Source organism: Lutjanus erythropterus, chromosome 5 (genome assembly GCF_056507025.1).
Source record: "Lutjanus erythropterus isolate fLutEry1 chromosome 5, fLutEry1.hap2, whole genome shotgun sequence".
Classification (NCBI taxonomy): Eukaryota; Metazoa; Chordata; class Actinopteri; order Lutjaniformes; family Lutjanidae; genus Lutjanus; species Lutjanus erythropterus.
In genome coordinates this window covers 23,718,324-23,745,232 of record NC_139321.1, presented here as the reverse complement: position 1 = coordinate 23,745,232, position 26,909 = coordinate 23,718,324, and the positions used below count along the sequence as shown (strand labels likewise).

General features: G+C 41.4%; 1 protein-coding gene across 2 annotated transcripts in view; it reads right to left on the bottom strand.

Annotated features, from left to right (window-relative positions):
* LOC146326927 (A disintegrin and metalloproteinase with thrombospondin motifs 2-like) overlaps positions 1-26,909 on the bottom strand; it is a 151,202-nt gene that overhangs the window by 5,589 nt on the left and 118,704 nt on the right. Inside the window, exons 5-22 of one of the 2 annotated variants that reach the window (XM_084719291.1) lie at positions 17,573-17,656; positions 15,653-15,809; positions 14,795-14,900; positions 14,374-14,517; positions 12,963-13,095; positions 12,212-12,241; positions 10,975-11,088; positions 10,186-10,331; positions 9,260-9,435; positions 6,034-6,167; positions 5,826-5,949; positions 5,255-5,335; positions 4,283-4,446; positions 3,987-4,143; positions 3,763-3,898; positions 2,965-3,172; positions 2,472-2,601; positions 1,049-1,135 (exon numbers count right to left, since the gene is read on the bottom strand). In XM_084719291.1, the coding sequence (XP_084575417.1) occupies positions 1,049-1,135; positions 2,472-2,601; positions 2,965-3,172; positions 3,763-3,898; positions 3,987-4,143; positions 4,283-4,446; positions 5,255-5,335; positions 5,826-5,949; positions 6,034-6,167; positions 9,260-9,435; positions 10,186-10,331; positions 10,975-11,088; positions 12,212-12,241; positions 12,963-13,095; positions 14,374-14,517; positions 14,795-14,900; positions 15,653-15,809; positions 17,573-17,656 (2,311 nt within the window). The remainder of the gene's footprint in view (positions 1-1,048; positions 1,136-2,471; positions 2,602-2,964; positions 3,173-3,762; positions 3,899-3,986; positions 4,144-4,282; positions 4,447-5,254; positions 5,336-5,825; positions 5,950-6,033; positions 6,168-9,259; positions 9,436-10,185; positions 10,332-10,974; positions 11,089-12,211; positions 12,242-12,962; positions 13,096-14,373; positions 14,518-14,794; positions 14,901-15,652; positions 15,810-17,572; positions 17,657-26,909) is intronic. The other variant, XM_084719292.1, reaches the window with a different exon arrangement.

Below are 26,909 nucleotides of genomic sequence, written 5' to 3'. Positions count from 1 at the left end.
CAAGCACAAATAAGCTGCATTTATTGAACTTTAGTATAACAGTCAAAGAGAGGATGGCTGATGATGAGGTGAAATGGGAAGCAACCTCAAGCGGTCAGACAACCCTGTTTTTTTGTTTAGTTTTTTTTTATTTTTATTTTTTTATTAGCCTTTACTTCAAGATTTCTCACCTCACACTTCCCTTCCCCCAAAAATCAAAAGGTTTACTCATGTCACTTCCTGTCCCTGTGCTGAGTTCCTGTCAATCTGAGAATGGAACGTAGAATGAGACGCCATTCTCATCCCCGAATGGAACCAGGATGTCAGATGAGCACTTTAGCAAAGATGTCCTCATTGTGACAAGATCACATTCACAATAAAGCTTTCATATTTTTTTATAACATTATTTTTTCTATATAGATATTTATATACCCTTTCTGTTTATTTTCACACCTGTTTCTCCCCACAATGACAGTGCGCTACAAAAAGAAAAAAGCGCAGCTGCATCTCAGGAGTGGTAACCCATGACAACACGCAGCTAGCTCGCGCAAAACATGGCCGCCAAATGCAGAGGGGGTCCCTCTCGCACGTGAACGGCTCTTCGACACGTCTCAGGAGGTGCCAGTGAAAACCGGTTTGCCGGCTTGCCACTTCGAAAATCCTTTTCACATCAAATTTTTTGTTGATCTTTTGAGTTTTCGACTGGCCAGCGGTTACAACACAATGCTCCACAAAGGAGAGAGAGAGATAGAGAGAGAGAGACAGAGCAAGAGAGAACCAACTAGCACACACAGGAGCCAGAGACCTCCCCCCCAGTCAGAGCCATCTCAGACACAGAGAGAGAGAGGCAACGTCCCCCCCCCCCCAAAAGAGAAGCGAAAGCTTTGCCGCTCGCTCACGGGCGTGGGCACAGGCACGGGGCGTAGGGGAGGGGCGGGTCAGGGGGCCAGCCGGGGCCGGCCCTGCAGAGACAGGAGGACAGAGATGGGCAGGGCCCAGCAGAGGACAGACATGCAGCTGCGGCTGCCGCTGTGGAGACCAGGCTGGGAACTATAGAGGGAGGTTTTACGTGAGGAGATCTTCGGGAAGTTGGGGTTGGGGCGAGACAGCCACTGGATCAGGATGTTGCCGTTCTTGTTGAGGTCTGATGAGCCCTCTGTAGAGAAGAGAGGAGAGAGTGATGGAGTTGTTAAGGTGGGAAGGGAACTCTTTTAACTTCCCTCCCTACTATAGATCCATTTTTGTAATTTTTAGTTGGGGGGAGTGGTCTTTGGGTGGCTTATGGACAATTAATCAACATTTTCTTGAAGTCATACTATGGTCTACTGCAAATTTCAAATTGCACAGTGGATGGCATCAGTGACGCAAGTGGCATCATTATCTTACACTGGTGCACTTGTCATCTTCCCCACATTTGCAAGACAAAATTTGCAAGACAACAAGCAAACGAACGCCTGCCTATGTGCCCATGGGTGAGAGATTTTAAAATTAAGGTGTGGCTAGCTGCATTTGGTGTCTTGTGCGTGGCTAATTGTATTTTAAAGCACTTGTGCCACAGACCTGCTAAAACCTGATGGCAAAGGTGGATTTGGACAGGCATTTGTGCTTTGGATAGCTGTAAGAAAAGGACACCAAAAGCTTGAGGAACACCACAGAAAAATTCATGCTGTGATGTGTTATGAAAAAACTTTTGACATTTGGAGATTTCTGTAAGAACTGTATTTTGCTGCTGTTCTGGGGATTGCTCAGAGACCCCCCCCTCTTGTAGGAGAGCTATACCTCCCAGGTCTCTAGTTTGTGGTTGTGATGTTTCATGAGGCTGTGATTATTCTAGAGTTCACAGTTTATATAGTGAAGTAAAAAAAAAAAACAGTCTGACAAAATGAATGGCTACTATAGGGACTAAGATCATCACACATGAACGCAAATGTGTTCATTGGATCCACATGAGTCTCAGCTTTTTGGTCATGCGCAAGTTATGCAATTTGAAAATGGTTTAAGGACGGCAGTATGCACCATTATGCATGTTTTTTGCTCAAAACTGCACGAGATTATCATAAAGTGGGCGTGTCTCTAAAGGCGAGACTTTTGGGTACTCATATTATTACATTATCATTCATTGAAGTGAGAGGAATATGGATCCCTTTGAAAATGGCAGGTTTCCTGATAAGCTAGCATGATATGATTGGTACCAGTTAGATTCTTTAGGTCTTCTAGTTTAACATAATATGATTTGACAGTATCCACTCTGGCTACATAACTGAGTATGCTACAGCCTCTGAAAAAGGTTAAAGTTGCAGAGGGATGTGGACGTTCCTGTGGAGTTGAAGAGGTTTGGATATTGTGATCGTCTGTCCCCTCTTTTTCTATACTTATCAGGACCTTTTTTGCTTAATGTATAAAAAGATAATTGCGGTTTATTACAAGTAATTGCTAAGAGACGGCAACATAGTGATATCGCTAAAACAATCTATATGTTCTTTAACACTCACTGGGACATGGATCCATGCGACAGACTCTGATGGTCTCAGGCTTACTGTCCAGACACAGGCCGATGGTGTTGTCTCTGGTGTGGCACAGAGCCTGCCTCTGCTGGTTCCCATTACCACATGTCACTGAGCACTGGAGATACAGGAACCCAAACATATCATAACAAATCACTTGGTAAATATGGACACAAGTTTAAAACAGTAGAAAGGCGAATACATGAACATCATGACTGTTTTTCTAATCATTATCGGTTCGCTGAAAGTAGTTAGAGTGAAGATCACATTATCTGTTTTATATCTTGTCAAAGCTGCCAAGAATCCAGTTCTGAGGAAGTCTTGTGACAGTTGAAACACTGAACATTGTACAAAAATACCAGCTGTTGGGCTTCAATACAAAAATATCAGCACAAGTATTTCCTTGCAAAATACTCCAAATCGGCCAAACACTATTTTCCATTCTCCTGTTTGGTTTTTGATTCCTGTTCGGCCAGTGTACCTGTGACCACGGTCCAACTCTCCACTGGGTGGGACAGGAGTGTCGGTTGCAGGGTCTGCGAGTCTCGGGCCGGTCGTCGCTGCAGTGTTTGTTGTGGATGGCTCGCGTGGTGTTGTCGTCTGACGGCTGGACACAGCTGACCGAGCGGACTTGCATCCCTGTCTTTCCACATGGTTTGCTGCAGTTCTGCCATTCCCCTGTCACCCAACTGGAGAATACCGAGGGGAAGAAATAAACAGAAGTTCTGAGGGCATTCAAAATGTCAAAATGCAGAAGAAAACAATGAAAGAGGAGGGGAACTGGGCCGGCTAGATGTAGCAAAAGCCTTAAAGGGATAGTTCAGATTATTTGAAGTGGGGTTTTACAGACAGGAAACTGCTATTATATAAGCCAAATATTGTTCTGTTCAAACTAACCAAACTCAACTGCCAACATCAGTAACTTTACCTTGCAGAACACAGGAGTTGCTGGTGTGGAGCTGCCTTAGTTTATAAGTTTTATTGTGTGACTTTGGTGTTTCAAAAGGTAAGTTCAGATAGCACAAACAAACTCAGTAAGACTAACAACTCCCTTGTTCTGTGAGGTAAAATGAGTTAAATGTGGCTTACATAACAGTGGTTTCCCAGTGGAGGCATGCTGACCACCATTTACTGCACGTAATACAATGACTATCAATAAGTACCTCATACAACCCCACTTACAATAATCACAACTATGAACTACTACTGATCTACTTGTTGTTAGATGATATTCAGTAAGCCATGTTTCTACAGTTGGTGCCATAAATACAATGCATACATGGGTGGAGGGCAGGGCTTCATGTTGCAGTCTCTGGTGTCTCCTCTTGGTTTCATGTTGGATTTATTACAGAAGCTCTTGTGGACCATCTTACTGTCAACTTTTCTTCTGCAACCATATCGCAGGTACTGCTTCCCTACAATGAAATTCAACAAATGTAAGCACAGAAAAACATGAAGACAGGTATGTAAAATGAGAAACGTCTTCGTCTTTCTCTACTGTACCTCCACCGCAGGGCTTGGAGCAGTAGGACCATTTCTTTGGAGCCCATTCGTAGGCGCTGTCCTCCACCAGCATGTTGTTCTGGATGGCAGAGTCACTGTCCATGTTCATCATGTACTTATACGACAAATTCACATCCTCATCTCCATGTAATTTCATCTACAAATGGAAAAATTGTCATGAAATAAGTAAGAAAACTTAATGAAACACTTTGCATATCATGCAAACAGTGATATGTTGAGTGTAAATGCTTTTTGTGACCAAATTCAACATTATCTTCATTGATTTTTGTGTGTACCATGATGAGAATTCCATGTCTGAGAGGACCAGTGGTCTGAAGTGTCTCCTTGTCGTTGTCATTCTGATATTCCCACTCCACGCCCTTCTCTATGACTGAGTGGGATTCTGGGTAGTCATTTTCCCCGTTCAAGAAGAACAGTCCTGAAGCAACGTTCTTTACAGCTACAGATGGATAAGAAATATACAATTTATTCCTCCATATATAGTTTCTATTATTCAAAGTAAGGTTTTATGTCAGTGTATTAGCTACAGTGGATGGCTGCTGATTACTAACATGGAAGCTAAGCAATGAACTGCTGTGGACAGGATCAGCTATAAGATGAATTTATAAGATGTAACTTAAAAAAAGGGTCCACCCAAAAACACTGTATAACTTTAAGTGTATGTTATATTTAGGATATTTTCACTGCTTTTCTTCGCTGTTAGAAAGACTTTTCTGATGGAAAGCCGCAGTTATTTACATCAATTATTGCTCTCTCAAAATCAACCAAACTCTATAAGTGAAATCAGTCATTTTACCTCGCAGAACATGTACTGTGAGCTGGTGTTCAACCGCTGCCTCAATCACGCAGTCACAACTTGCAACTCCTGTGTTCTGTGAGGTAAAATGACTGATTTCACTTATGGAGTGCGGTTGGCTTGGAGAGGATGATATTTGGCTAAAACAACATCTGTTTTGCATCAGAAAAGGCTGTCTGACAGCACAGCAAAGCAGTGAAAATATTGTAAATATAGTGTACACTTCTTTAAAGTTGCTAAAATATGTCTTTCTGCTGATGCTGTCCAGCTTCCGTGCTGGTACTCCGCTCTGCTTCTCCAAACTTGACCACTATTTACTGCAGCTAATACACCAACTACCAATAAGTGCCTCATACAGCCCTACATCAAATGATCTGAACTATGTCTTTAATTATCCCTGTACCACACACTTATACAAACTGAAAAGCGAAACAATGTGAATGTACACTACCTAAAGTGTGTGAGGTTGCTTTCAGTTCTTGGATCAGCAAGTGTCTCGCTCCTCTGGGGATTTCAAGAACTTTGAGGAAACCTGAAAGGAAACACACATCTGGTTCATGACTCCAACATCATCAAAAGCTCATTTTACAGTTTCCCGACTAAAGAGGCCCAGCTAATCCAGTAAAGAGGCCTTACTCATTTCAACCATGTATCCCTGCTCACTGGTTAAAACCCCTTATAGTCGTGACTATTCTCATCCAGGGTAAAACCTCTGGTTCTGGGAGCTTCATAACTGTGATGTAGGTCTGTCCCCATTTGTCAAGAGTTAGGTAATAAACACAACTTTTTGGCAATGCTAGACTCTCATGGAAACATGTCAACTCGGCTCTCACTGAGGTTTGGACATTGTTACAAATCTTCCTCTAGAGGGTGATGTTTAGCTGAAAATGACCAAACATGGTAGAGAAGCACAATGTCCAACTATTTATCTTGCACTTACCAGCGTGATCGACAGCTGCTGCACTGATGGACCCAAGTCAAGTCTGTACTACATGCAGATGAGGGTTATTTTGACTGTTTACCTTGTTTCTTGGCTGTTCGCGTGATGGTGTCTTTGAAGGTTTTGCAGCTGGAGTTGTCTCCTCCGCACACCCCACACTTGTCCTCCTGCTTTGAGGAGCCGACCACTCCATCGCAGCCCACTTTCTGTTCATGAGGACATGGAAAGTTTAACACACGGTAGATCCGAAACAGCTGTCTTTGCTCTCTCACACACATGACGTCACTCACCTCACACTCCCCACGCACGCACACACTGTGAGGGTCCTTGTATGAGCAGCGTGTGCCGTCCAGGACCATCCTCTGCATGAAGACCACGTCTCGCGTCTCCTTGGACTGGCAGTGCAGGTGGCAGCGTTTGTTTGCTGCGAGACAAAAACAAACACACAAAAGATGACCCAATTCTTCCAATGATCGTGGCACATTTTGATGATTTCATCCTTACAACAAACATGTGATTATTATTTATTTTCTGAATGGGCCCTCCATGAGTCAGCATGACACTCTATCTCATTGTGTCTGTCTGTGTGAGTCATACTACAACTACACAAGCCTCCAGAGACAAAACCTGGCAGTTCATCCCAGCGAGAATGAACACTCCTACTTCGTCACGTTTATTACAGATGGACATAATCCAGAGACCTTGTCTCATGGTGCTTTGACACTAATAAACAGGTGGCAGACGTGCTACTGTAGAATTGTTACAATATGTGGAGAAAACACACTTTTCTCAGGTTGAACTGAGAACACACAGAAACAACATATGAATTCTCTTCATATTCTCTTCTTGTGAAGTATGCTGTGATAATCTATTTGGCCTGTGTACTTGTGAGTCACACTGTAGGTAGATTTATAATATATTTATAAATTAATGTGTACCTCCAAAACAGAGTATGTCTATATTAACCACTCAACCCAAGCAGCTATACATCAGTACAAAATTAAACATCCTCTGTGACAGTGGTTCCCAAACTTTTTCCTTAGGGAAGCCCTTTTCTATCATAGGAGTAAACTGATGACCCCTGAGTTAGTGATGTATTGTATGAATATTTGATATTATATTCAATGCATAGCTATGACAGAAGAGAACAACTGATAAACATTATTTAGATATAGGGTAGAATGCTGAATCAGAGATGAGCTTTCCTGATATTTTTAGGAACTTCTTTTATTTGATTCTCTGTCTTTTTTATTATCATTTTTTATTTTAACAATCATACATATATCTAATAGGCATATTTCTTTTTTTGGCAAATTCAGTGCTGTCTTCACCCTGACGCTTGGCCAGAGTTCCCGTAGCTCTTTGGTTGTTTTAACTGCGTACTTTTCTGACGCAGGACGAGGCAGTTTAGCAGAGAGTGAATGCTCTGTGAACATAGCTGTGTTCAGAGCGTCACTTTTATTGATTTTATTGTTTCAAAGTGTATGTCTTATATAATAATCAAAACTTAAACAGTAATGATTTCATTTAGTTTTCCTTATAGAATGGAATGAAACACTAAGACACAGGCTTACTGTTTTTTACAGGCAGGCCTTGCGACCTCCTGTGAAGCTTTTGCGACCCCTAGTGGGGGTTGAAGCCCCCCAGATGGGAACCAGTGCTCTATGCCATAAAAAATAAGAAATGCTACTGAAAAGTTAGTCAAATACATTGTTTCTTTGTATTAATTTTTGGAAATTTGTAGTTGCAGATTGTTAAGACCACTTATTTATCACATTGAACGATGCACTGTATGTTAAATGGTCTTAAAGATTTTCAAATACGCAGTAGAGCAGAGGTTAGTTTTTTCTAAGCCACTGACCTCTTACAAGATAGAAAATGCCCCTTGGAATAATTTGATGTAGCCTATTTAAACACCTCTACTTAGTTATGTGAAAGAATAACACAAAAGAAATTTATAGAAAAGTTACAGATTGTTTGATATAGAACTTAATCGATGAGCTTTTCACTGACCGCCTGGCAAAGTGCCACAGGCCCCTTTTTGAGAACCACTGCAACTGAGCAGCAGCGGTTTAACTACTGGCAGCAGTAGCTGTTAAACATATTAACCAGCCTGTATTTATATTTTCCACACAGCAGCTGTGGCACCAACAAGACACACTGTTCATTAGCTGCTGATACATTTTCCATGTTGCAGTTCACATTTCAACATGCAAATAAAATTACAGTGTAGGTAAATTAAAAAAAACATTAGCTTAATTTTTGAGACCCTGAAAATTAGATTTTGAGGTGTTCATGAGGTTATTAAAATGTTAATTAAAGGGTCCTATATTCTGCACTATGCTCTACGAGGAGTCTGAGGGGACATCTGATCACATCTGTGTGAAAACCCTGAAAACAGGTAACAATCTGATCAAATGTAACTGTCCAAACGGTTGAATTAATCCACTTTAAACAGCTGCTTAAACAGTTAAACAGTCACACACACGCAGGCTGCCTTATGTTTCATGTTTCTTTGCTCAAGAGTAATTTACAGTATATCTGTTGACTTGGGAAAAGAGCCAAATAGAGACAAAAAAGCAACAGTGTGTCAAACGTCTCTAAACAAATACTACAATTTCACACTCGGAGCAGAAACACTCTTTTTCTCTCCTCACACTATCTGGAACTCAGGAGATGACAGACCATGAATGGAATTCAATTTCACCTCCCTGTTCACTTTTTTTCTCTCTCTCTCTCTCACACACACACGCATCCATACCAGCACACTAACACACACTCACGGAAAAGTAATTTGAGACTGAGAAAGCCTCACTGAAAAATATGGCATTTAGAAATGATAAGAACGGAGAAAAACAATTTAGCAAGGCCCTTCATGGCGGAGTGTGCGTAGCGTGACCTCCGATTAGATACAGAGACAGCTCAGCACTTTTCTGTAGGGCTGCCCTTTAGTGGGATGATAATTTAATACCTATCAGGACGGCAGTGACACCTCCACTTAGAGAGAAGGTGGATCTGACAACCGCACACACGCACATACATCTTGAAACTTCTTAATAATGTAAAGAAGTTTTAGCTGTTAAATGGAGAACTTCAGAACGTGAATCTAATTCATATGTGCCAACTGATACATGGACGAAGAAGAAGGTGGAGGAGGAGGAGGAGGGGGGTAGTGTGGTTCAAATGACATCAGCAATTGGTTGGTGAAAGAGAAGACACCGAGTTCAAAGAAGAAAAGAGATTTTCAAAGAGATCGTGTGTTTTTATGGGAGGGCGTAGTCGTAGCTCAAAGCTGCACGCAGCAGGACAGCCAGATGTCGATGACCATGACAGAACACAGCCTATATATAAAACCAAACCGCATTCAAGAATTATATGTTTGCTTCCTCTTTTTTGGTTTTCATTTGTTTTTAAAACTTCCACTGTGTATCATCACTTCGAGTTTTTTTTTTCATTCTCAGGCCGGTGTCCTTTGTTCTGACAGCCTGTTTTCTGTGTCTGGGTGTAAACACTCACAGTCTGGGTGTTCGTAAGGCAGCCAGTGGTGCTTGTTGCTGTGGATTTCGAAGCGTGGGTCCCAAGCATGGCACTGCTCTTCTCGCGGGTCGCTGTAGATATCCTCGCACTCGTTGGTGTTGCACATCTGGAACTGATAAGTCGCTCCCACGCAGGTGCGGCCTCCATTGGCTGGTCTGAGAGGGGTGCGGGGTAGAGGACACATACATCATTCAAAATGTGTGTTGTTTTTCAGTTCTGATGTTCTTTTGCCTGTAGCTGAAAAATTGGATATGACACGGTTAACATTCAGACAAATTATCTTGCCTTATGTTAAAGCGAAAGCTCACCAAAATTCAAAAATACATATGTTTCCTCTGGCCTGTAGTGCTATTTATCCCTGATTGATTTGGTGTGATTTGCAGAGTTTTTGAGATATCAGCTGTAGATTTGTCTGCTGTGTTGTGAGCAGTTTCACATAGGATTTTTTTTCCCTTTTTACTTACAACAATCAGCCATATCTGCCTGAGGACGAAACCATTTATGTTTACATCCAGCGCTCTCATGAGCCATAAGCAGATGCGTGCTTCTTTTGGCATGTTGATGTGTGTTGTTGATGGGTGTAGTTTGGGAGAGAGAGAATAATTCCTGTCCCCACAGTGGGCAGACACCTCTAAAGCTGACATCTCCAAAACTCTGCAACTCACACCAAAACAATCTAAATGGATAATAAGCACTACAAGACAGAGGAAAAATATGGATTTTTATATTTTTGGCTAAGCAAATTGCCTCTCAAGACCTCAATATGAGGTCTTGAGTGGCAAGACAATAAAAAATTAGAGCCTCAGCTGAATTTGGCACAATTAACACACTGAAAACTTGCAGTTTAACGTTTAACTTTTTTTTTTTACAAACACATTTACAAACTGGGAAACACAGTTTCATACCTTGGATTGTCACAGTCGCGTGTGCGGAACTGTACTCCTCCTCCACAGGTGCGGGAGCACTGGCCAAACTCACTCCACGAACCCCAGTTTCCATCTTGCTTTATGATGTCAGGGGTCAACCAGATGCAGTGACCTTTAAAGCAATGCTGCAACAGGCCAAGAACACAAGATAGGTTTTCTATGTGCATACAGTAAAATGACTCTTTTTCAACTGAATGTACAGCATGTTAAAGGACCAGTGCGTGAAGGATTTAGTGGGTTCCAGCGGTGAGCTTGCGGAGTACAAACATGTCGCCTCACCCTACCCGTTCAAGTGTGGAGAGAAATGTGCAAAGCCCTATCTAAAGCCGGTGTCTGGTTGTTTGTTCTGGGCTACGGTAGAAACATGGCAGTGCAACCTGGCGCCAACTGAAGGTATAAACGGCTCTTCTAGGGTGAGGTTTCAAGCTCGAATTGGCTTGAGGCCAACTGCAATCTTTCGGCAATACATATATGGGCTTACAATATTTTTTTTTAAACTAGAATAGTGATTTTGTTTCAATTTTATTCAATTGAATGGTTGGTACGAAACATTTAAGAAAAAATAATAATAATATATATATATATAATATATATATATTATTATTATTATATATATATATATATATATATATATATAATATTTTTCATTTAATTATACAATAATGAAAACATACTTATCACTTAACATACAACTTCTGTCATAGTCTGTAAATAAATGGCTGTAAAACTTACACACTGGGCCTTTAAAGTAAAGAAGTGTATAAATACCTTCCCATTCCCACACATGGTGCCATCGATGGGCGGTCCTTTCTTGGTCTTGCAGAAGAAGGGATTGTCTGGGTGGCTACACCACAGCTGCTTACATGGGTCAAATGTGCGATACTGCAGGGCACAGAGAGAGACTCCCTCTTACATTTAAAAGCCCTAACATACAGCGCACACACTGCGTAACAGACTGACCTTCAATAACACAAGTCAACCATCATGAGACAACTGGAGTGAGACTAGACACTGAAAATAGGAAATAAGAATAGAGATGAGAAGAGAAAGGTCACCACAACAAGAACCACAACAGTATTAAACCCAACAATAACAACAACGACCCTGCACTGTGTCACTGCACTGTACACTACGCTCCACTGAGAAACACACAGCCATTCATGCAAACTAAACCAAAGGATGAGAGAGAGACAGGACTCTCAGAATGAGACAGCCCATGGTTTAATTGGAGCATAAGGGAGGTCAGAGATCAGAGGGCGACAGGTTAAAAGGCCAAAAGGTGAGGTCTCTAAAAATGCCCCTGGACACAGATCAAGGACCAAATTCACTGATATGAGCCATTGATGAGGATACCACTAAACCGACCTGCAGCCCAGTGTCTGAGGGGCCGTGCCCTCCTCCCTCCTTTCCACAGACTTCCCTGCCCACCCTGACCCCAGGTGACCTCTGCAGGTCAGAGGGCAAGTCACAATCAATGGCTAGACTGTGGTAGGTAATCACCAATGACATCAGACTGGAGGATCCTAAAAGCTGAAGTGAAACATGGAAAAACAGCCTCTGTTCTGGCTCAGCCGTCTGTCCTTGGATTGGAAAGACATCTTTCCAACCTTTTCCACTCGTTTATAGTCGCGAGTGTGCCAATATAATGAGGCTCTTCCTGCCATCGCTGCCGTGATTTAACACAGATTTGCAGGGAAAGAGTCAGGGTATGGTACGGTTCAGCTGTTGAACTGCACCAAAGTCACTGATGCAGTAGAGTCACAGTGTTTTTAAGGATTTTTTTTTTTTACAGCCACTTTCTCTTGAAATGAGCATTTTAGAATCCTGCAGACTAACGTCAAAATGACGATGGGAAGAACAGAGAAACAAAGTACAGTAAAAAAGAAAAGTAAGGAGCAACATTACAAACGATTACAACTTCATAGGACAAATAGAAAAAAAAAAAGAAAATCTGAGAAAAACAAATGACGGGCCACATGTCTTCCGGGAGGTGGGGTTACCTTACCTGCGTTCCTGACTGGCCCGCCTTTTGTAGCTGAGGGGAATGGGTTTGACAAGAGAATAGAGGGTAATCTAGCAATGTGTGCAAAGCCCCTGAACAAGCCCCTTGTCAATCAAGCAACAGCCTCCCAACAGCGTGCCACAGTGGCTTCACAGTCATAAGAGTGGGTGAGGGTGACAGGGGGAGGTAAGATGGCTGGCAAGATGCTGAAGCTGGGTGAGGCTCGTCTACTGTGTGGTGTTTGTGTTTACAGAGATACTGATCGTGACAGGTTCATGAAAAGGCACTGTGGTATCAAGGTAAGTGTTGTGTTATTTTAATATATATTACCATAATTAACATTAATAACTGAAAAAAGAAAAAGCTACAAAAGCCAATTACCTGCTTTTAAGCAAGATGCCAATCCCACCAGTGGCCGGGAGAGGAAAGCAGAGGACATCAGAAGAATGTGAATAGTTGTGTATGTGTGACTCTTTCATTACAGTGTTGATCAGATAGATGTCAGTGCTGCGTTCAATTCAAGAAACCTTCAGAGCTCAGGGGTTCTCATACAAATGTATCTCCCACAGTGAAAGTCAGCTAATTCTACTTTAACTGAACAGACTGAACTTAAAGTGACTTTACCCCAACTCGCAAAAATGCTAAGCTTGACTGGTGGCAACTGTTGTATAAGTTTCAGTATGTTCATGCAGGTAGGTAGTGTTAGTAAACTCTAGCTATGTTAGTGACGGATCAGACTATGGGGATCTCTTACCGCGGTGCACATAGTGTAGCCCACGCCGAAGTCGAAGCGGCACTGTTCGTTCATGGAGTAGTGCAAACCAGGAAGCTGAGGCAGCGACGGCCAGTTGTGGTCAAAGGGGTCGTCACGGAGACAGTCATAGGAACTGCAAGAGGAGTCAAAAAATTTTGATGAAATGTTACTTCATTCATTTATTGTCTTCCATGTATTCATGTGATTGTGGAGAATTAAAACTAGCGCTCCAATGGTTTTCATTTTTCATTAATCTGATCATTATTTAGTTTATGAATAATCTGTAAAATGCCATCAATTACATTTGAAAAGTTGTTGCCTATTTTTGGCACCATCACTAAAAGAATGACATAATAAATTAAAATTGTTTTTGATTAATAATCAAATAATAAAAGAATCAATTATTTATTATCATCTCCACCAGGTGTAAGCCTGGAGGGGATCATGTGATCGCTTGCATGTGTGCAAATGAGCGCATGAGTGATCAATGAACATGCATCTTGTCCGAGGCTAATCTCGACTTCTACGAGACCATTGAACATATTTCCTTTGTGCACATTCACCACTGTATGTTGAAGGAGGTCTGTGATTCAGAATGCTTGAAAAACCTTTCTTATGGCTCCACACCAGGTCGTCCAATTTTTGTGAACGCGATCTCTCAAGAACACCTTGAGGGAATTTCTTTAAACTTGACATAAATGACCACTTGGACTGAAGGATGAACTGATTAGGTTTTGGTGGTCAAAGGTCAAGGTCACAGTGACCTCACAAGACACATTATTGGCCTGATTATGACAGAGTTGAACACAGATGTTATTAGGATACTATAAACACTGGAAAGTATGTTACAAAATGAATGTAACTGTAATCTGTTACAGTTATTGAGAAAAAAAGGTCATTAAATTACAGTTAAAATATTCTTCCTCCAAACATTCTTTTCAGGTTGTCTGGTGGAGAGCTGCACTCTCAGCTATAATACACTTAAAAATACACTGAACCCAAGGGGTGTACATAACACATGACATGATGAGGATGATGTAACATGCCACCTGTTGTAAACATCAAGGAGTCTTTATGAATGTATATAACACTATGACAATAGTGATAAAGATGCATAAAGACTACCTCATGTTTGTGGCAAGTATTATGTCATGGTTATGGCTTTGCAATGATTATGTATACTCCTTCAAACATATTCTACATTCAGATAAGTTCATACCCCTTGAAATCAGACATACCATTTTGGCAGAATTCACTTGTACACTTTCTACGTCAAAATGCCTTTAATAACCAACAACTGTCACAAAATATCAACAAAATGCAAATTCAGTCTAAAGTATTGACCTTTGAAAACTTGTATAATCAAATCCTATTATGAGTCACTGTGCGTGTGTGTCTGTGTGTGTCTCACTGAAGGTAGCGTCCCAGCTCTTGCATGCTACATCTGGACCAGTGAAAGCGGTGGAAGGCAGCTTGCACCAGTGGCGCCATGATGCTGCCCATGTGCACCTCATCTCCACAGCGGTTCCCCTGACCATCGTGCTCCATCCCCAGCCTGCACAGAGACACAGAGAGAGAGAGGCACAGTAAGAGACAAAAAGGAAGTGAGGGGAGAGGAGATGAACCAGTGGAGACAGACTGCGAACATGTGGGAGGGAGAAGAAGAACAAAGTGAGGGAGGCAGCGGCAGTTCTCTCATCAAATGTTGGCTGAGGTGACCGACGGGTCAAAACTCTAATAAATCAATAAAGTCTTTTGAGTGATGCTTTGTTGTCTGTTTCTGCAACATGAGAGCAGAGGCTTGAAGACATCATTATGGTGACTGCACTTACACGTGTCCTGTCTCGTGTGCCACCACAAAGGCAGAGGAGAAACCATCCTCATGGTTCAGAGTACAACTCCTTACTGGATGGCACATGCCTGTCACTGGGGCGTAACCTAGGCAACCAGGGAGAGAGAGATGCAATCGTCAGGATTTTTAAACTCATTGATGTGTTGTACTAAAAGCTTTACAGAGTGTAAAACCCTGACACAGCTGAACACTCTTGTTAGAGGGTACCACATTTTTTTTAAAAGTATGAAATCACTTTCTTAACCACATTAGAGAGAAAATCCTATAAAAAGGAAAGGATCAGAAGCCTCAGATACACTGACTTATTTACACAATATTATCATATGTGCATTATTAACATTAAATCAAGATTACATATTTTAAATGTCACGGTTATCGTCAATACCAGTATATTGCAACACTCCCATGTATACTACTTATACACAGAGACGCACAGCAGTCTGTGTGTCTAATCCTAACCCTAAACCTGCCCTCCACCCCTACCTAAGCCAATCTTCAACTCCCTGTGAGCTTGTCTGTCCCGTCCTGCCTTTAATTGTGGGACTGTGGCTGGCCCTGCTCTGCTTATTGATTTTCTGCTGCTGAAGGCTGAGCCCAAGGGCAGCTGAAGGGCTTTTGGATAGCTAGGCCACTGCCTTTAGAGGCCTCTCCCCTGGGCCCGCCTGTTAGCCTGCACTCTGCTGCACAGAAAACCACCAACCACCAAACCGCACAGTGCACTATGCAGCTCTACGAGGCAGAGGAAGGAAGGAAGAGGGCAGTTTTCTGTGTGCCCTCGTAAGTTTTATGGAGGTTGGATGTATGCATTATATGTTAAACACTATACATCTTTTGCTACCCTGCATGCCCGTGGGGCCGAACTCCTGCCGCGTGAGGAAGATGGCGTGGTCGTGGTACTCGGCGTCCCCTGTGTCCTGCTTCTGCTGCAGGAATGCCCAGCGACACACGTTCTCCAGGCTCTGAGATGGATTCCCCAGTTCAATCAGACTCACGGACTGAAAAAACACACACACAGGGAAAGAGAAGAGGGTGTGTAAAGATTTAAAAAAAAAAATAGGGAACTAAGCCTGCCTCTTGTTTCAGCTCTAGTACATTTTATTCAAACCTGTAGGGGGCAGTGTCACAATGTTATATGTTGTCAGCACATCTTGCAAATTGCTGAGGTGTACAACACACACAGTCCAAGGGATCACCACTACTCACACAATAATGCTTAGGATCCTGTAATCTTGATGCCTTCCAACACAGAGCTGCCTGTTATCGGCTATGCATTAATAGTCAAAAACATGTCCAGTTATAGAATATTTACTTATGATTAAATAAATAATATCAATACCTGCGCAAACACCCAGATGTCTTTAATTCCTGCCATTCACCTTCACCTCTCATTCTCCTCCTCATCAGGATCTCTGCTTCTCTTCCTTCCCCTTCCTCCCTGCACAAGTCTTTCCATCTCTCTCCTCTGTTTGTGCCTCACTTTCTATATTTTCTCGCTGTTTTCACACATGCACAATGCACAGTTAAATCAAACAGCGACTGGTGTGTGTAGTGTGAGTGTGCTGCGCTGCAAGACATATGGCCTGCCTCTGCACAAACACCCCATAGACAGAGTGTGTGTGCACATGTGTGTGCTTTATCATGTTCATCAGGTGCTTGAGTGTGTTTCAGTGTGTTTTTATGATCTTTAAAGATGTATTTGTAGTGATGCATGTCATGTGTGTTGGAGGGTGTGTAGTGTGAGTGTGCTGCACAGAAGACATATGGCCTGCCTCTGCACAAACACCCCATAGACAGAGTGTGTGCATGTGCGTATGCTTTATCATGTTCATCAGGTTCTTGTGTGTGTATTTCAGTGTGTTTTTATGATCTTTAAAGATGTGTTTGTAGTGATGTGTGTCGTGTGTACATGTTGTGTTGGAGTGTGTGTGAAGTGTGGGTGTGTGCCTGCATTCAGGGTCACATAGCCAATCTGCAGGCTGTCTGGGTGCAGCTCTGTTGCCACGGTAATTGGGGATGATGGACAGCCGGAGCTTTGGCCGAAGCTGCATAGGGGCTGGTCCAGAATGACCAATGTAGGAGTGTGTGTGCCTGTGTGTGTGTGTGTGTGTGGGAGTGTGTGTTTCTTGAGCTCCACTGGGACTGTAGACATGTAGAGAGGAGAGGAGAGGAAGAGATAAGACTACAGCAGAATCACAGAGCACCTATCCAGCAATAAAATCATTTGTTGGGTAATCCCGGCCTTCTCCGGCTTTATCTGTCTTTTCCCCTCTCCTCTTCCACTCTTTTTCTCATCGTCCGTTCAGCACAGACAGACAGATAGAGTTACAGGCGAGAAGAAAAGGATGCTACCCCCATCGTCCGGTCTTTCTGTTTATGAATGAGGGAGGGCTATCATTGATTGTTTATCTTTGCCTGGACTTCCCATGATTCTGTGCTGCAGCCTACTGGGAGGAAGGCTGATTGCATAACGGGCAGAGTTTCTGTGTGCTTTGGTGCTGAACTGTGAAGGCGTGCGACTTGGAAACACTCCCCTGGGACGCTGCATGCTTTTAGTTCCTCTTTTGCTCAGTCCACTGGAATAACAGGCTCCGGGCATCAGTGCGTGCTGATGTTGTGCGCATGTGTATGTGTCTGTGCGTTTGTTTATGAGTGTGTGTGTGTGTGTGTGTGTACACGACTTGGCTGTTTTTACTGTAGGTACTTAAAGCGATTGTCTCGGTCGACTTTTCAGGAGAACTCGTGTCTTGTCGGGTCTTACCTTGCCGTAGCCGAGCATGATAATCCGCACCAGCACCACGTTGATCTTTGCTCCCAAAGACTGGTCATGGTAGATCTCATTCACCTGGAAACGCACAGAGAAACACAAGAGGAAACGCAAGATTCAGTAAATGAAACACAGCAAAATCTATTGTAATATCTAAAGGGTCTGTAAGTTGCACTTAATAGCTTTGTAGATGGTTGATAAATCTTTTAATAATGCTTTATACATCAGTTATAAGGTTATAAATGCTAATTAAAAGTTAAAGGGATAGTTTGATATTTTGGAAAATGTCCTTATTTACTCTCTACTGAGAAATGAGAAGATCAATACCCTTCTCTTGTCAAGTCCGTATACAGTAAGTATGGGTCACTAAAGGTGGGGTGTGGATAACCAGGGGAAAATATGGAGTGAAAGTAAGTTGCTGAGTTTTATCTCACTAAAACTAAAACTTTTTGCCCTATCGTTGTTGATAATTGATAAAAAAAAACAAAAAACTTTTTTCAGCTTCTGAAGTGGGGCATGTGAGGTGGAAAAGCCTTACATGTAAGAAATCCAATCAATGTATATCCCAAAATGTCAAATTATTCCTTTAAAAAATGGACTGGGGTCCAGATACTCTGCAGTTCTTTCCCTGAAGGTTAAGCAGGTGATATGCTAAAGGAGAATAAACACCAACCAAAATGACTTTCAACTCATTTAAAAACTCTTATATGAGTGGTTAACCATAAATAAATCCATCCATTCATTCATTTCTAATGTGTTGTTTTATTGTGGCAAACAGAACACATCATCATCATCACAGAGATATGAGAGACTACAAGAGAAGAGAAGGAACCCTAAAAAGAGAGAAAAGGCAGTTGAGGAGAGTACAAGGAACTCAGTTTCCCATGAGCACAGATGGAGTGGAGACGGAGGAAGAAAGATGCAAAGGAAGGAAAGAGCCTAATGCAAGGAAACAAGGTAATGTGTGACAAGGGAGATGCAGAGAGCATTATACTGGTGAAACACACACACAGCGAGAAAGAGAGAAGGGTAAATTGGCGCAGGAGTTGAGGCCTGCTGTCCTCAGTGGCTGTGTGCGGTGCCTAATGAGGCAAAGAGATGTAAAAACAGACAGCCGTAATGAGATGGCTGATGGACATGCTGTGGAGGAAGAGACACACACATACTGTACACACACACACAGACACACAGACATACAGGTACAGAGATGAAGAAGAAAATTACAGACACACCCAGCGAGAGGAAGGTAGAGTTGAGGAACGCTACGAATAGAGACACAGAGGCAGAGGGAAGGAGACGGGAAGCTGAGCGGAGAGGGGAGAAGAAGCACTGAGGCAAAGTGAAGAGAAGAGACAGAGCTTGAAAGGGAGTGGAAATGATGCATTCTCAGAAAACAAATGTAGCATAGAGCTGCGGTGGAGGCTTTTTAAAGAGGAATCTGGAGTAACCTAATGCTCCGTTCCATACGTGGTGCAAAGTCGGAAATTCCAGCATCCTATTAGGAAAAATCCAGTGGAGTGATCCTTCAAGTCAGGATGCTAATTTCTTAACCACAAAGCGTCTGGTAGAAATGTTTTGGATTACATCAAGATAAAAACATGGTGGCAACGCAAAAGACTTAACAGCTTTACGTCATTTTAAGACCTTTTTGCCTAAGTTTATTAGAAACATCTGCCTGGTAAACCAGCAAACATACTACTTAACCTTCTGAAATGTTAAGTTGACGGTTGCCAGCACTCGAAGCTAACTTGCTAATGTAGCCAAATAACACTAAAATGACAGAAGCAGTTTCAGTGGAAGAAATGTTACGGCAGGGAACTCAAAGCTTGCGGGCATCCATTTGTTGGTTTTCCAAGCTGGAACACTTGGAATAATGGAGGCTGTAATTAGTCTGTAAAAGTAACTGGGACTTTTTGACCTTCTGCTGTGAATGGAACAGAGCATTACGTGAGGGAAGGGAAGGAGTAATACTTGATGTTGTGATCATAAGGCATTATAAGGCAACACAACCACAAGGAGAACTCTGTCATGTTTGGTATCATACTTCCATAAAGTAAGGGGATTTGTAAGAGATATGCAGAAGAGATGAGAGCTGAGATCTCCTCAGTTATACTCTTGTACGGGTCAAAAACACTGAATCTCACATTTCCCATAATGCAACTTTTTAAAGTCTCCCTAATTAGTCAGTGGCCACAACTTTGAAACTCCAAGTCGAGACTGAACTTTGTCAAGTGAGCAAAAAAGTCATACAGGACAAAACTTTTTATATTCCTGTGTACTTTGTGCAGTTGGCAAAGTGATTCTGAGTTTTATTACATTTAGTGCTGCAGGTTGGTGGCTCAACCTGAAGCACCAACCCAAAGCTTCAGTAGGTGATAACCAGGAGATGAGACTCAACCGTTAACTCTTTCTCCAGAACTACTTGTAGCATCTTTAAGTATAAAGTAGCAAATAGAGCATAATCTAAAATGATACTTGTATCATTTAAATGGAAATGTACCTATTTACCCTCAAAGATTGAATTTTATATTTATGTTGTACAACACACATAGTTCAGTCGGTGATAACCTATGATCTAAAACTGAATGTCATTTTTCTTTTAAAATACTTTTAGTCCTTGAAGTGAAGGACAGAGGAGTGGCGGTGAAGAGTTTCGGAGTGAGGGACACAGGAGACAACAGGGAAAAGTTTTCTTTCTGCAACCTTCAGTTCCACGTTTTGGGTACTCCTTTTATACATAAAAAATCGAGTTGCTAAGCAACCACCAAACAAATATAGAGAGTTCTGTTGTCTTGTCAGTTTAACCCTGTCTGAAACTGCGTGTGCATTTGTGTGTGTGTGTGTATGCGTGTGTGCGTATGTGTGTGCATGCGTGTGTGTGTGCGTGTGCATGCGTGTCAGACTCTGTGTGTGTGTCTGCAGTTTTCATCTCGCCTGTCTGTCTGGCTACCTACTGGTATTTCTGTCTCCGTCTCATTTGGTAACATTTGTCTCACTCCCTCGTTATCTTGGCAGGCTGAAGTATACGTGAGGAAGTGACACACAGTGACTCTGTGTGTGTGTGTGTGTGTGTGTGTGTGTGTGTGTGTGTGTGTGTGTGTAGCTCTGTTTGTTTGTCTGAGATGACATGGACACTTGGGTGGGTCAGTTCACACTTGGCCTGATCCAGCCCGTTTCCTTGACAACTGTTAGGCCAATTAGGGGCGGTTGACTTCCTGGTGACCCCGACACCACAAGTTCCACTCTAATGAGACACACAAACATGCAAACATACATGCACAGAGGGGACGTATTGTCCTTTCTGTCCTGTCTTTAGCTTCATGTGTCTTGACAATTGCATACAGTCGAACACTTCACAGATAGATGCTGTACACTGGAGGACAGATATGGCACAACGATTTATAATCCCAAACACACCCACATATTCACTGAAATGTGCTTAGCCATGCATGCACATATAAACACCCACACTCACAATACACACACACACACACACACACACACACGCACACACACACACACACACACACACACACACACACACACACACACACACACACACACACAGACACACACAGACACACACACAGAGTTCCTTGTTAACAACTGTACAGGCATGTGTCTCATTACTGCGGCTGGCTATGCTCTGACGTTCTGAAGGGCGACACCAGGTGTCATTACTTACTGCCCAGGCTACAGGTATCCAAGGTATCTAGATTTGTCTGTCTGTCTGTCTGTCTGTCTGTCTGTGCAGGCCTAGAGGTCAGCAAGGCACAAATCATTACTAACAGATAAATAATGCAGCCAGGGCCTGTCACTTAACTTTGCGAGAGGGGAGGATGAAATGAATAGAGAAGGTTTGAGAAAATTGGCAAAGGAGGAGTGGGGAGTGATGTCAAAAGGCACAGTAATCAGTAATTGTTAAACCACATAAGTAGTATAATTCATATGTTTGACTTAAAAAATTAATAATGAGGATTTTGTTTGTTTGTGTGCATCATAATTGCAAAAAGAGGCTTCTATTTCACATGTTTACAAACAAAACTTACGTTAATAAACCTTTTGGTGCATCAGAGAACATTAAAAACATTTATATCCTGTCAGTCAGATTGTTTTTTTTAATTTTAGTATTAGAGATTAAATGAAAATCTGAGGTATGAAAAGGAAGAAAGGTCCTTTTTAAAGACATAATATGCAACATTTACCTAAAAAAACAAAACAAAACAAAACAAATGGTGAGTGTATAGACTCATATAAATATATTCCCTTTCAGTCATCACTTATGATCCACTAGAAGTGTGTGGTGGTAGCTGTCTCTGCAGAGAGGCTGCCTTCTGTTGTCATTAGTTTGCAAAGCTATGCTGTGAGATTCATCAACTATATTTCTGGATTGTTTACAAATAGCTTGGACGGATCCTACTGATTCTACCTTTAACTGCTGCGACAGCAAAGCAAATGGGATTAAGTGAGAATAATAAAATATTAATTTCAAAATTAGCACGTATATGCAAGTTTTTTAAATACACCACTAAAATTTGCAACTGAGTCCTTTCCAACTGCCAGTAGATGAGTTTGCCTTTCTGTTTTTTTTTTCGCTCCTGTAACTGTGTTTGTACTTTGTGTTATATTTTACTGTTTCTTGCATGCATTCAGCTGTGTTGGCGAGTGCTGCAGGGATGACCAAAAAATAAGCTCGGTGGTGAACAAAGGTTTATGATAGTTAAATGTTTTGTTCAACAAGGTAATCTTCACAAACAGCACTCTTGTGAATTTTTAAGCGTGAATGCAATCGGAAGTAGTAAAAAAATTAGGCTATAAACAAATTACACCACGGTCCTGTGATTCAGCGCCATCCCTGTCAAGGGACTAGATGTTTTGTGTAATGATGACTAATGTCGTTTACAGCCACTGTAGTCTATTTTATTCTCTTGTTAGCAGCTACCTTTTTAAAGACACGTAAAAACTTTAAAATTAATGAGTGGGGTATTTGCTGATGCATTTTATGTCACTGAACAAAATGTGACAAACTCATAAGCTTATGTTAACTACAGACCTTATTTCAGGCAAATAACAAAAACCCCCATTCAAAAATTCCACTGACTTCCAGACAAGGAAACTGGACGTGCTAATACGCTTACTCATTTGTGGAATTTCTATATCTCCTATAGAGACAGGGGTCTTATTAAGCTACAGCTGATGAAAACCCAACATTTCCTGAATTGGCTGAATTGGGTTGCCCTGTTGTATTGGAGGTGCAAATCCCTGCTGCGCCGGGTTGACGCGCCGACTCAGAAGGGTTCAAGAAACAAAAAAAATTAGCACGTCCACCCGGGTGTCATGTTTCCATCACTATTGAGAAATACATGTGCTTTCTGCAGAGTCATTTGACCTGGGAATGAATGCTGATTGTATCCTTTCCCACTGAAACAGGCAGATGTTAGTGGGTTTTAGTGGGATTTTCATCCAGTATAAAAGGAGCTTAAGGGAAGGATAGTTCAGCAGTTTTTCACAGGGGTTGGCACCTCACCCACAGGTTTACACCTCCAGTGCATTTAACATCACAATGATACCTTACTTTATATATTCAAATGATATATAAGGAAATAATATGTCCATTTCTTTGCTCTTACTAAAACTAAGGGATATATTAAAGTAATGTGCTCATGAAGGTTTAAAATACATTATGCAAACCATGTAATAATGAATATTTTCATACAGCGAGCTCATGTGATTTAATCAAGTCATCATGGAGAGTGGCTCTTATTTAATAGGCAATTAAATTTGTCGGGAAACAATTTGAAGATATGCATTAAAAACACTCTCAGCTGCTGATGAGACAGAACTGAGTCATCAAATAAAATCTGGCTGGAGTGCTACATAAATTAGGTAAGACTTTGGACAGCTTCTCTACATCTTCTTGTCAATACACATGAGAATATTTAAAAACTGAGACCCAGGATTTGAGCTCTCAGTCTGAAAGTGCTCCTCACATATCTTTGACACTTCCAGCTAACAAGGTGTCTATTATTACCTGGACTACCTCTACTTTCCCTGCTCTTCCCTGCACTTATTAACGTGGCTTTTTCTCCACCTGCAGGAGATTTGGTAAAGACAAGGCTGAACAATCTGCACCACTTCCAGACGGCTCACACAGAAACGATGCTTATCACATACCGAAGACATAAAGGTGCAGACAAAATACACCAATATGCATCATTAAAATTAAACACACACGCACACACACACACGCACACACACCTCCTTCATCAGCAGTGACTATTCATATCTATGAAAGGAGTGATTAACTCTTTACGGCACCTCTCTAAAGGTCTCCATTACAAGGTGAGACAGACAGGTAGACAGACAGATTACTGCTGGCCAATGAATCTATCACCATGGTATTTGCCACGGGAAGATTACTGCACAATGGCCTCCACTTGGCATTTGGCACACAGCATATTTTACGGGATTTACCACAACAATGTCATTACAACACTCTCATTTGTAGCAAGAGTGTCTTACCAGCCCACTTTGTCACCTGAGGTCCAGGCCAGACTCAGTGCAAAGAGCCACCTCTATGTTTTTTCTCCTTTTTCCAACTCACGCCAAGTGTATTTTTCTTATTTTCCCCTTTTGTGCCGCCATTTTTTCCTCTCACACAGCAACACACATACACCTCATTTTTTTAATCTCAGTTCTCTCACACTCTGCACCCTGGTTCAACAGCGGAAACTGTTTTGTATTTCTGAATGATTTTTTCCTTGTTTGTGTTGTCTTCCCTGTCCAAATCACACCATGCGACACACCAGTTAAAGTTTGACGCCAGTGTTTTGTCTCATCTTTCAATAAAAAAAAAACCACATCAGTAAAACACTTGAAGGGTTCATTTTCAAAAACAGATATCTCAGTTTTGATTCACTATTTTTGTGCATGCCAAGGACTATCAATAAGACCAGTGTTGGTTTATTCATTTTATGTAGCAGTGGCTTTTATCTGTTTTTGCAAAGGGACTTCACGTCTCTTCCTTTTACTTTGTGTATTAATTATCTTGACTGTATCTATTATTGTGGACATTTAACTCTAAACCTACATTTAATTCTAATATTTTTTCCATGTACAAATGTACAGGTATTCTGATAGAGCCACATGTTGGTTACTAATATTGAAGCAGAAAGAGGGCAGCTTATCAGATCTTTAGCCTCATTTATAAAAATGCTCTTTGATTTAAACTTGAACTCAGTCTTAGGATAATTCTCGACGGTGTGCTTATATTCAACTGATAAAATTCCCCTTATTTAAGCACAACTGAGGGTTTAGTCAGGAATAGCCAGGAGAGAGAAAAGGAAACTTTTTGGACAATGAGATCACTGCAGCGGTAGAGGAGATTGAAGCCAGGCAACACAAATTACTCTGTGGACTAAATATCAGGTTGACAAACACAGCTAAACATGTAATTTGCATCACATTGTTCTTAAAGTTCACCACAGATTTGGGTGCATACACGTCTGCTGTACCGCTACAGTTCACAACCTGGAAAAGTTAGAGATCTGCTTAGAGATAAAATTATTTTCGTGTCAAAATATGGTTTTATAAATAACTACTTCTGCTTGTTTTTCTGTGTAAGTCATACTTAAGATCTAAATTGATTGCAAGTCTTTTTTATAAATGAAAGAAAAATAACACACTTGAGTGTTTTCTGATCTGTCACCACTATGGATCAGGTTTGGTTAAGATTAGACAACTAAAACATTTCAGTTAAACCAAACAATACTGACTGTTTAGAAACAGGATACAAACAGCAGTAACCTGTATTTATTTGTTAAAATAAACAGTCTTTTGGATAATGTTTGAGTGAGATCTTAGTTTATGAGGTCATTAAACAAAACTTTTTTTTTTTTTTTTTTAAACCAAAAAGCTTATGAAGCCTCTAGTTGTCCAATTTTGCCCTTAATCCATCTGTTTTCTCAGATCTTTTTAATATCTCCTCAGTCATAGAAATCATCTCAAAAGAAATCCTCATTTTATGATTTTCTTTTGTTGATTGAGAGTAAGAAATAAAGGAAGAGGAAGAAAAGGTCTGTTCCATTCATTCTACTTCTTTTCTAATGTAGCAGTTTGCAGAAGAGATGAATGGGTTTTGACATTTACCTTTCATGGTCTCCATTGTTGATGAAACTTGTTTATGTTTATTTGTGTGTCCGTGCACATATTCACATGCAGACTCATCCACTGACATATTATTAAAATCTGAACGCTTAAGCTTTGCGGTTTGACCAAGTCTCGCACATTTGATGCAACTGGACAAAAAAAAAAAAAATGCAGCATGGGGAAAGGAAAGGTAAACACATGAGAAAGGAGTGGGAAGCAGAATTATCAGAACACACATTTAACTCAACATACACATTAACACACACAGATGCACACACTCCGGTTGAACTTTGCAGACAGGATTTAGTGGTTTTCTGTGGGAGAGCTTTGATGTCTTGCAGACAGCAGTGCCGCCCCCTATCCTCCAACACACACACACACACACACACACACACACACACACACACACACACACACACACACACACACACACACACACACACACACACACACACACACACACACACAAGATCAAATTGTCCACCTTGACCAGAAGTTCAGAAGTTTGTCAGTTGTCCAGACAGACAAACAGACAGACAGAGATACAGGCAAGAGATAGAGGATGATGATGCTGACAGTTGTTACAGAAGCACAAAAGATGAGTTAAAATAAACTTTGAGATACAACGAATAACTACATTGTAGTTTTACAGAATAACCTTTTGTACTGAAACACAGGCGTTTTATTTATCCTTTGAAGGTGGCTGTTCAACAGCATAACAGCTGCTGCAACAAAAGATGGAGGATCACTTCACACAGGCGTACAGGAGCCTTTCTGTCAGATACACTCAATTCAGTCAGGAAGTGAGGAGAGAAACTGGGCAAAGAAATTTCATGAGCGAAGAAGAGGTGGAAGCAGGGAACTTGCTGAGAGGAGACATCATGACACAACAGTGACAAAACACTGTCCTTATTTCCTCCTAAACTCTTCTTTCAAGGTTGTGCATAAGACTCATTATGCTGTCTTCATGTCTTCATGAAAGTTTATGTCTCATTAAGTCTCATTCAGTCATATATGTCCTTTTAATGCAAAGGTGATGTGTCTGTGTTGTGACAGCTTTATAGTATCAAACTTAAAGAAACTGAATCACGTTTTAACGCAGCCTCTGAGACTGACGGTGGCCAGTTTGATGACAGGGAATACAGTACTGAGGTGGTTCTCTGGTTCCTGGCAACCAGGGCTG